Source organism: Megalops cyprinoides, chromosome 7 (assembly GCF_013368585.1).
Source record: "Megalops cyprinoides isolate fMegCyp1 chromosome 7, fMegCyp1.pri, whole genome shotgun sequence".
Taxonomy (NCBI): Eukaryota; Metazoa; Chordata; class Actinopteri; order Elopiformes; family Megalopidae; genus Megalops; species Megalops cyprinoides.
The window spans coordinates 9,943,348-9,954,623 of NC_050589.1; the positions used below are offsets into that span (position 1 = coordinate 9,943,348).

General features: G+C 44.0%; 1 protein-coding gene across 2 annotated transcripts; it reads right to left on the reverse strand.

Moving 5' to 3' along the window:
- Positions 1–192: 192 nt before the first annotated feature.
- On the reverse strand, positions 193–11,276 carry comta (catechol-O-methyltransferase a). 2 transcript variants are annotated; one of them, XM_036533141.1, is made up of 6 exons: positions 11,104–11,276; positions 6,853–7,024; positions 4,372–4,489; positions 1,555–1,748; positions 927–1,058; positions 193–688 (listed from the first exon to the last, which is right to left on the reverse strand). In XM_036533141.1, the coding sequence occupies exons 2-6, from the start codon at positions 7,021–7,023 to the stop codon at positions 509–511; spliced, it is 795 nt and encodes a 264-aa protein (XP_036389034.1). In that variant the 5' UTR covers position 7,024; positions 11,104–11,276; the 3' UTR covers positions 193–508. The 2 variants fall into 2 exon arrangements, with proteins under 2 accessions (XP_036389034.1, XP_036389033.1); XM_036533140.1 differs by having other exon boundaries at positions 6,853–7,028.

The following is an 11,276-nucleotide window of genomic DNA, read 5'->3' on the forward strand; positions in this document are numbered from 1 at the left end:
TGCCTTTCTGTGTGTTTCCTCTCAGGGGAAGTATGTAATTTAAAAAGTTCATTTAAGCAATCCAGCTAATCATTTCTTTCAACATGTTCATATGGTGTGTAAAATCCAATAAAAAGTTATTTGATAGATGATAGTCATGAAGGTAACTTACTCACTATGCATCTCATACAAAAATGCCCCCCCCCCCCCCCCCCCCCCGAGCTTTCCAGTTTACATAAACCGTTGTTTTCTATTCTCATATTGCACAATTTGATCCATTTCAGGTTTTCTTGCTTAGCTGACACCAGATGCTGATTCTGGACTGCTAAGCGCAAATGAACGGACCATTACTCTCGGGATGTGTGCAGTGATGGCTTTTCATCTTTGTTATTTCACTTTTATCGTTGTTGAGATATTGTGTACGAGAGCACTGTGGCTGGTGATGCTCTTTAACCTGAAGTGGAAAAGATTGCAGTCCGACTTCCCACTTTTTGTAAACGAATCAACTCAAGGTCTGGCTGGTGTGTCCCTATCCCAGGAAGATGGACTTCTCAAGCCCGTCCTCCACTTTGGTGTACTCCAGGTGGGACTGGAAGTAGCGGCTCTCGTAGCGGGGGCTGTTTCGGATGTATGCCAGGTACTCGGGGGTCCCAGGGCAGATGACGTTGTCTGCCAGCAGCACAGCGCCTTTTCTTAGCAAGCCACACTCCTGGATGGACAGAGAGACAGACAGACAGACATATTATGTACATGGTATAGCTAGATATAAGATAAATACTAACATCTACGTTGCATCTCTCGTGTGTATCCAGTGACTTTCATGTATTTTTGTGTGTCTGTGTGTGTGCGTGCGCATGCGTGCATGCGTACATGCGTACACACATACATGCACGCAAAACTTGTGACTGTACATACAGCATGATTGGGTGCAGTGTATGGTAGCTGACCTCAAGCAGGTTGGTGTCAGGAAGGTAGCGGTCCTTCCAGTGGTCCAAGAAAACAAAATCGAAAGTTTCAACCCCGAAGCGCTCCTTCATCTGGGGGATCAGGTCTCCTGAAGGCCCCTCCACCAGCTCAACCTGGACCATCGGCAGCAGCATCAGGGGTGGGAGGGGGGGAGTATCAGGGGTGACAAACACATATGTTCCCCTCTTCCTTCTGCTCTTGTAGAGATGCTCTAATGCTCTCGAACTCTACCATTGTATTATAAGTAATCTTCTACCATCATCACACCCTACTACTTTATCACAAGAGATGTTCTAATTCAATCACACTGTACCCCTGTTTCACAGCTAACATTTTCATGCTATGATACTCTACCACTGTATCACAATGTTGTAATCTTATCACACTTAACCACTGTATCACAAATGATATTCTAATGTTATTCCACCCATCACTGTATCACAAGTAATGTCCTAATGCTGTTAAATGCTTCTTTTTTCTCATTGGGGGTCGTATGTGAACAACCCCTCGTTTCTGTCGTATCTCTCTGGCAGATCCTAAATCCCCACCCTCTCATTGAACCCCGCTTCTCTCTCTCTCTCTCTCTGTGTACTCCCCTGGCCCCCTCACCTTGTCCTGGACCCCTGCCCAGCTGATGACCTGGCGGGCCACGGCGGCGTAGTCGGGGTTGAACTCCAGCGTGATCAGGCGGGCGCCGGGGGGCAGCAGGCGGGCAATGCGCACGGTGGAGTAGCCACAGTACGTACCGAGCTCCAGAGAGGTGTTGGGGTTCAGCTCGCTCACCACAGAGTCCAGGATGGAGCCTGTTTATAGTTACACACACACACACACACACACACACACACACACACACACATGTACACGTACACACATATACACACACAGGATAATGTATCCTCAAATAGCTGGTAATGAAATGATTGCCCTTGTGATCTCTTAAGAGACTATTCAGCTATAATTGGACTACTAAATGCAATGGTACGGTCTCATGATGCGATGCTAATGTATATTGCCCAACCTTCTCAGATATATGCTTGACACGATGCAGTTGCATGTCATAAAAACAGCAGTGTTTGCAGAGACTTGTTAATATCAGGAATGTAATATTACAGAAACTGATTAAAATGAAAAGATGAAGATTAGAAGTTAACTGATTAAAAGAAACTCATTACATTGTTCCTACATGTTGGTTACCAAAGACACTAAATTGTGGATTTTGGATTTTGGTTAAATCTTTGCATCCATTGATGAATTAATCATTTGTGACTGACTGGGGACACTGGTGTGACCTTTAACTGTTACATGAGCCAGACAGGCAGCTGGGCATAAGTAGCGAGCTGTTAAAACCTGTTGAATGTCAAGCTAGGTGAAAATCAATGGAAACACATAAATTATGCCAATGTGGCCCACTTATCAGGAGATGAATGTCCTTTATGCCATCACAGAATTGTAAAGGTAGACAGTGCTCTGCCTCTCACCATCTGGGCAATGGTCAGTTATGTCTGAGCTTGGTGGTAGTCCAAGTTTGTGGCAGTACAAGCTTTGCAGCTGAAAATGGTAATAGTTTTATTACATGGTGTGTGTTATCACAGCAGTCATTGTGGCAACGTTTCCCACCGTAGCGCTTTAGTACAAATACAGCACTAAAGATTTATTATCTAATGATTAGCACTAAGTCTGGCACTCATGATTCAGTATCTGTTCAGCTACATGCCTAATACAATGAATGTTCTTTCAGTGAAACGGTCTGGATAAGAGCATCTGCCAAATGAATATATGTAAATGTAAAATATATGCAATAAATTCAGAATAGTCACAATCAGGGAATTAGGAGCTGTCAGTCCAGCTCCTAATTCCCAATTCCAGTAAGTGTTGAGTGGGGCTGATATTAGGCGAGCGGGGCATCTGTGGCAGAAATATTTCATGTGTCATCTCCCAAGAAGGCTGCTCTAGCACACGCACCATGAGGACATGTGTTCACAGCCCATAGGAAGGGCAGCGAGTGACATCCTGGGACTTCATCATCCCAGCACTGAGCTGCTGGATTGGTCCGTTGTTCATAAATATTAGCATATTTTTCTGATACGCCTGCACCACAAAAACAGCTAATCGGTAACCACCTGTTAACCTGCAAAGATGCTTGGGTAGCTGCAGCCTGGAATGGCTGGTACAGCAGAGCTGGCAGTGTGAAAATGAGATGAGATGATTTCTCAGCCTTGGCGTGGTGCAGTGACTCGTGGTTGCCTTAAATTGTTCCAAAAGCTTGTGATCGACTGGCGGTGTAATCCAGCCAGGTTGGTAATGCTGCGCTTGGCTGTGAACCATGCAGACACTGAGCCACACTGAGATTAGGTAGTCAGTCCTCTGCGGGGGGCATCTTTGTGCCCTTTGGCATTTTGTGTCTCTCTTGGTTTTTGCCTGCCTTGACATCCTAGGAGACATTCTTATAATCACTCTGCTGTTAACTACTATTGTCTATCAATCGTAAATGTCTTAAAGTACTTTGTATAACTTGTATTTAACTCTATCTGCCCAGTGCCTGCCAGAAGCAGATGGGCCCCCCCTCTGAGCCCGGTTCTGCTCAAGGTTTCTTCCTGATAGGGAGTTTTTCCTTGCCACTGTTGCCTTAGGCTTGCTCTCAGGGGGTCTCAGGCCTGGGAACAATGTAAAGCTGCTTTGTGACAACTTGTGTTGTAAAAAGCGCTATACAAATAAAAATGAATTGAATTGAATTGAATTCAACAGGTTGAAACCTGATCTCTTCCCCATTCTCAGCCACCACTCTGAATAATGAGGTGATGTAGTCCTTATGCAACAGTCAGAAACTCAACTGCAATACTGTCAGTCAGGGCAGGTCAGTCAATACCGAACGCTTTGTATCAGTACTGTAAAATTGTATTGTATAATTGTAACTTATATGAGTCACTCTGGATAAAAGCATCTGCTAAATGATAATGTCATATACCATGCCTTTGTGTGTCTGAACGATATCAGAGTGCCTTTGCATTATCATGCTAAGATGTACTCTAGTACATAAATATGCAAGAAAATGTGTGTGTGTGTGTGTGTGTGTGTGTGTGTGTGTCAGCACAGTACATCAGTCTGTCTCTCTCTTTGTCTGTGCATTCATGCAGAGGTCTCATTGACCTAGCAGACATGGGGATTCCTTCACTTCTCATTCTGCAGAGAGCAGTGTGATAAGACCCAAGGCCATTTAACAGCAAAAGAATCAGAACCACAGTCGTAGTAGGCGATTTCTGAAAAAATCTATGGGGGGGGGGGGGGGGGGGCGTATTCTACAGGTGAATGTCAGCACAAAAGGAGGGGAACGTTCTGGAAACAACCATTTATTAGAGGTGCTATTAATATAAGGCCTTTGTCTTTGTCTTTGTCTGGAGGACACGTGAGAAAAAAAGACCAGGATACCTTTCTCATCGCCCACGTTCATGGCCCACTCGCTGTGTCGGCAGAAGTGATCGATGGCAGAGATCACGCTCAGGGGGTCTCCCCGCGTGGCGTTCTTCTGCACGGCCCGCAGGAGGCGCTAGAGAGAGCGCAAAGAGAAAGAGAGGTATGTTTGGAGGTGAGGTCTCACTACATCTCATTCACACTTTGTTAATGAGCACAGACAGGGGCACTTTTTATATTTTCTGGATTTGGCAACCAAAACTTAATTCTCCTGTTTCAGTTATACCTTCAGAATTACACAATGCTGTGATCTGAGCACTGGATTTGAGGAGTACTCCCTTTGATGTAAATTTGTCTAAATGTGTTTCTCTCTATTCTTCTTCCTATCATTACATTAGAAGAGTTAAAATGAAAGAAGTAAGAATGAATAATTAAGCACAAGAATGCTATCCATAGAAGACACAGGAAATCATCTATTGCCAGGCAACTGATTGAAGCCACCTACCTGTGTTTGTTTTTCCATGATGCTACCAGTTACTTATTTGTGTTTCCACATGGGGGGGGTGGAGCAAGGATTAACACGCAGCAGTCACCTCTTCAGTATGGAAGTCGGTAGATCTTTTACATAAAAACCTTGCAACCTCAGGGGCTAAATGAGCAGTTATGGCTATTCTTCACCAGTGTCAATGGGAAGATGTATGCATTTTAAGTTTTGAAAGGCCAATTGTCAACCAAAAAAAAACATGCAGGTTTTGCAAATATTGTGACAAGTATCACCTTCTTTCTTAAATTCATGCTAACTGTATCTGTTAAGTTTTAAGGCTGCAATGTTCAAAGAACATATTTATGTATCTATGAGATGTTTACATTTACATTTATTCATTTAGCAGGTGCTTTTTATCCAAAGCAACTTACATAGGTTACAGTTCTTTACAATGTTATCCATTTATACAGCTGGATATTTACTGAGGCAATTGTGGGTTAAGTACCTTGCCCAAGGGTACAGCAGCAGTGTCCCAGCGGGGATCAAACCGGCAACCTTTCGGTTACGAGTCCTGCTCCTTAACCGCTATGCTACACTGCTGCCCCATGTTCTTGGCAACTGTTTAATATGCTGATATAGGAAAATGAAACTGGTATGTGTTGTGCCTCTCTTGCATGTAAAATGTATTGATTCCCACTAATAAGAATAGTGGATGACGGTAGCTGTTTTTCTACTGATGTTACAGGACGTTAACTAATTTGTGATGTGTTTATTGACCAAGTAATCACCACTGGTGTGTTTTCTCAAGGAAAATGCGGTGTATGTCTATTAGATAACACAATACTGAAAACGGCTGACACATAATCAAAACATTCACTGAGATCTGAGCCTCACTTCTTTGAATGAACAGTAGAAAATACAGACACAAATATCTAGTGTGCAAGTGAATGCAGTTCATGTTATTCTGTGCGAGTCTGACATTTATCTGGGAGCAGTACACCTGGCATATTGCTGATAAAGACTTGCAAGCATACTGCATCTGTTGCTGATTTTATACTGTTTTCTAGCCCATCAAATGTCATCTGCAAAGGAAACCATCCTCAAATCGTCTGTCAGATCATGTTGTGATTCTGCTTTTAATAAGTAGACTAGTATAACACCACAGAAAAATGGGAAGTAAAAATGCATGGATTCCTTTGATTCTCTTTATGATTAACTTTGAATGACTAATTTAAATGTCAGACATGCTGTATCTTGCCCATCCAGGATTTAACCAACTCCCTAGAAAATGTGGAAAGACTGTCAGAATATCTGCTATCATTTCTATCTTAGAAATGATTAAACCTGTGCATCGGTGGTAGTTCAACAGGAAAAGCACTAAGCAGCTTTTGGAGTAGTGCTAAAGGATAGCACTGCAGCTTGAGGTCCACAATGTATAAAGCTCTGAATTGCCTGATCCATCTCTGCAGAAGCTCTCTGCCTGAGCTTGCACTAAGGATGCATTCTCCTTACACACCCCCACCCCCTCCATTTCCTGCCTGTCCGTTTTGATTTAAATGCACAATATTGTCCTTCAGCAAGTGTTCAGATCACAATCGTAAGGACATGTTTTTTGCATTTTTTTTTTTTTTGCATTTTTCTAGCAGAGCTGCTGTGTAACCCTTTAAATCCAATATGCACGGTTAAAGCTGAACCGCAAAGCAGAAGCGTTCCTTCCTAATTCTCACCATACTCGAAACTAGCACAAACAGGAGATGTGAACGCATACTGAACCAGCCCATCTGGTGAAGAGTAGAGATTTCAAGGTGGACGCTGGTACAGGGTGGCGCTTTTAACTGTTATGTAATCATAACTCGGAAATGAGGAGGGGCGTGTGCAAGACACAGACAGATTGTGAGAGTAAGGGAAAGGGAAAGTGTGTGTGTGTGAGAGAGACAGAGAGAGAGAGGGAGAGAGAGGGAGAGAGAGGGAAGGAGAGAGAGAAGGTAATTTTTTTGTGTCTGCAGAGAGGTCACCTTGGGTCTCGTAGAGCGGGTCAGGAGGTCGAGCGCCCGCTCCACGATGACATCATGCCACAGGAGTGCGCCCCAGGCGTTGTACTGCACGGCCGCGGGTATCAGCCAGGACCACAGCGCATACAGGAGGGCCACACCCGCGGCACACGCAGACAGGAAGTACACCCACATGCTGGCTGAGAGAGAGGGAGACGGGTTAGAACGGAGTGCTGGAACTCCACCAGCAAAGCAAGATTCAGATGGAATGCTGACAGAATTACTGAGCTCATAAAAACTCATGCCTGCTCTCAGGTGCTACCCACTGCCTCTGAATTTCTATAAATTCCTTTAAATTTCTCATGTATTTTGGGCACCAATTACTAGAACTGTAATTATTGTTGCATTATTGTTCTTTCCTTGTGTTTTGTCCCAAAATAGCTTTTTGATTCATAATTTTTAGTTGCCGGCACACATTTAGTCAAAGAGAGAAGCAACCAGTGTCATTTTGCCGAAAGGATTGACCTTTGCACCAACAATTATAATCTCTGACTGGTTAGGTTACCACCCACACAACAATGTCATAGGTTAGTTTGCCACAGCACCAAATTAATATCTAACTTATTACAGTACCTATAACAGCTTGGAACTGTCCTTTTTTCAAAGGTGAAAGCACCTGTGAAGGCTGTCTCAACCGGCTAACGCTAGAAAGGACCAGACACCCGTTGCTATTTGATGGCACATCCTGCCACTTATTTGTGATAATTAAAACATGGTCTCTGGACGGCTGCCATCCGCCTCCCTCCGCTCCCCCACTCACCCTCCCGTTTCATCTTTTGTGTTTGCACTAATGAGATGCGTATCTAAAACCCAGCTAATGAAACACTCGGCCGCAGCCCGCAGGCCACGTTCACAGCCTCTCTCGGTTGTCATCCTCACATCCCCTCTCCATTTCTCAGCCCTGCCTCCCTCTCCCTCCTTTCCTTGCCCCCCCCCCCCCCAGCCTGCGAAACCCCCTCTCGCTGGGCGAGCCAGAAGGTTTCCGTGACACACAGGGCAACTTTTGTATCACAACACAGCAAATCAACCCCTGGGTAAGAGGCCAGAAGAAGGAGAAGAAAAAAACTTGGAAAGGCAGTGAAACGGAGCTAAAGAGGGAGAGGAGGGCTGTAGAGAGGAGGGTAAAGCAACTCCTGATCTCTGAACAGGGAGTGCAGCCAACTCTGGCTTCCTATTTGTGAAGGAAAGAAAGAAATGGACAGGGGAAAAGGGGGCATGAGCGTTTTGCTCGGGTCTGGATGTTGCCATCTCACACAAAGTTTGAAGTATGGCCACGGGCCCAGAGTTAAGAGCCATGTGACGAACAGCAGGTCCTCTCAAACAGAGGCTGTTAGCCATTAACCGCCCGACTGCTGGAGAAAACTCACAGTGTTTGAATCCAACTTCATGGTGTCTGAATCTTTTTAATTTTTCTGACAGGTATCTGTGAACACATTCCAAGCACAGCAACAGTAATTATGCTCAAGTTTATTTATTTATTTTTGATTATTTTACTAATGGAACAAGATCTATTGAAAATACTGTTGGATTACCAAACCAGTAAAAACAACTTGTATTCTATCACAGCCCATATTCTACAGGAGCACATGTTGAGGTAATTTGCCCCTTTTAATGCTTTTTATCACTGTCATTGTCATATCACTCGTGATTACTGTTATATTAACCACAGTTATTGACATATTAACTGAAGTTAATGATATATCAGCCATCTACTCCATCTCTTCTATGCATGTGGAGGTCTGGAAGTGTATAAGGGAACCAGACAATCCAATATGTTAGCCTTAAACAACAATACATATATATATACATGATATTATACTTTGTACACATGTGAGCAGAAACTAAAAAAAGTGTGTAGGAGACTGCGGGAAGGTTTGTAGTGGCGAGACATCTGGAAGTAGAATCGAGAGGGGGTAGAGAGGAAAACAATACCTCATGTGTGCAGTAAGTTACAAAGTAAAGCCTGTTTTTGGGGAGGAAAATGGCAGTTAGACACTGCCCGGACACTGCCCAGAAGATGGACCTTGAGTGTAAGTTCAATAATAATTGGATTCTGTGAGGAGGGGGTTGCAAACTTTGGGGCTCTTTGTTTGTTCAGCACTATAGAAAAATACTACTTAGTGCCTTATGTTTTTTGAGATACTCTGTGATGCTGCTGAGTGTACATCTATGAGACTGTCCCCTACAGATCTGCGATAAAGAAGTCTTTGGTCTCTGTCATTACTATTTTTGTTATTGTTATTTAGTGTTGTGTTCAGTCTGGGGGGAAGAGACAAATTTTCTCCTACACACATCATATATTTTTTGTATATTTTACTTACAATATGTACCCCCCTCCCTCCCCACCTCCACCTGATCCAGCTGATGGGCGGGGAACGTTCTGGCACAAAATGGCTGCTGGGTGTCACTCAGGTGCAAGAAAAACATTGCAGATAGTGAGGTGAGTCAAACCGGCCTGGACTGGAAAAGTGCTTTAGGATAGGAGCGGCATACGTGCAATTCATTATTTAATTACTTATATATTGTAGTAATTTGGTGATAACCAGATGAATTCAGCAAGGTATTTCCCGGAGAAGTGGCCCAGGGAACTCTGAGTATTTTCCAATGCTTCTATTTCTTACATCAATGCCACATAGCACCCTCTCAGGGAGTTCTCGTGTAGCTGCCTGACAGGGGTGGGAATGCGGCCTCTAAACATACTGCGCCAACAGACCCCATTTACCTCCTATTAATGCCCTTATCATTTCAGAAGGGGTGATGTCACCCTTTTAGTCTCTGCATCCGTATTCAGTGGAGTCCTTTTCCACTCACACACCTGTTTCCCAACTGAATAGCTGCAGCTATCGAACACCTCTGGTCCCTGTTCCTGCTCAGGTTATGCAACCCTTACAGAGCTAAACATTCACCACACAAACACATTTCTATGCAGCTGCAAAATTAGAACATCCCGTGCGGAGAGGACACGGTTTACGCATCCACGGCAACGCTGCCTCGGCCGCCCGCTGCTTGGCACGTCCGCCGTGCACCACATAGCCCGGTCACACCCACATACCTCCTATTTAAAGTCCCGTCGGGGCCCGTGTCCCCAGGCCCGCTGTCTGCGCTCCCAGAATTCTCAGCAGTGTGGGGAGGTGATGAAGCAGCGGGCCTATCGTGAGTGGCGGCGGCAGCGGTTTTCTCACTAACGCCGCGGCGGGGTTTAATTAAAGATGCTATCACTCTGAGGAGTGCTGTGAAAATCCAATAACAGAGGGAGGATAAGAGGAGTCTCTGACAGACGCTGAGGAGCCCCAAACACTCCACTTATATCAGATTTTTTGCTTATAGTCATGAAGTGGAGTGTTATCGATTTCTCTGACTGCCAAGGGGAATGCGTTGAACCACAGGGGAGATATTAAAGACCTGTCAATGAATTCTGATGACTTTATGAGCATGACATTTTAGTATGTCTCAGTTTTCACTAGTGCTGAACATGACCAATAAAATATTTTAACATCTGTCAACTTCAGATTAAACAAAGAACTAATGAGGGGAAAATGTTTTATTGTATTTTGATCTGCTGTGTACTAAATAGTTCATAATCAAAAATAAATATGATGCGCTCTAAATGATCTCATCAGTCAAGCCTTATCAATTGGTTGCTGTCTAGTATCAAATGACTTAATGAAATGAACAAGATAGGTGTTGCCCAAAAAATTTGGATCATACACAGATACAGGTGTATAATCTGGGGCAGCAATGTGGCATAGTAAGGAGCAGGGCTCGTAACCAAAAGGTTGCCTGTTCGATTCCCTGCTGGGGCACTGCTGTTGTGCCCTTGGGCAAGATACATTACCCAGAATTGCCTCAGTAAAATATCCATCCATATAAATAGATAACATGCAAAACTGCTAAATAACAAAAATCTAAATGTAAATGCAAAATGAACAAGACAGCTATTGCCCAAAATTTGGATTATACACAGATAGGCTGAGCAGGCAAAAAAAAAAAAACCCTATAACATTGCGTAATTTTGTTGCTCAGGACTTTGAAATCTGTAGCCAAGCAAACGTGTGCACAATCCAAGACACACATGCATATACACAGACACAAAGACACACTCACACACAATCTAAGCTGTGTGACAACTACATTTGATGAAACTGAGCAGGCAAAAAGCGAGACAGGAAGTGTGGAATATAGGGTATTAGAGCATTTGCCCAAAATATGTCTTACTTTCTGCTGCAGCTGTCTCCAGGCTCGGTGGTGGTATTCTTCCTGCTCTTCCTTACTCTCTGCCTCCTTTCTCTCTCAGCGTCACCCCTCACACTAGAAGGCAGGCTCTGCCTCCCTCCTTCTCTTCCGTCTCTCTCTCTCTCTCTCTTTCTCCTGATCTCTTTTTCACACAC

What these genes read in the sequence shown, in the direction of transcription:
- comta (XM_036533141.1), bottom strand. Translation starts at nt 7,023, where the DNA reads ATGTGGGTGTACTTCCTGTCTGCGTGTGCCGCGGGTGTGGCCCTCCTG. An exon ending in CCCGCTCTACGAGACCCAAG is followed by an intron (nt 4,490 to 6,852) that starts GTGACCTCTCTG and finishes CGCTCTCTCTAG; the next exon opens with CGCCTCCTGCGGGCCGTGCA. An exon ending in GAACGTGGGCGATGAGAAAG is followed by an intron (nt 1,749 to 4,371) that starts GTATCCTGGTCT and finishes AACTATAAACAG; the next exon opens with GCTCCATCCTGGACTCTGTG.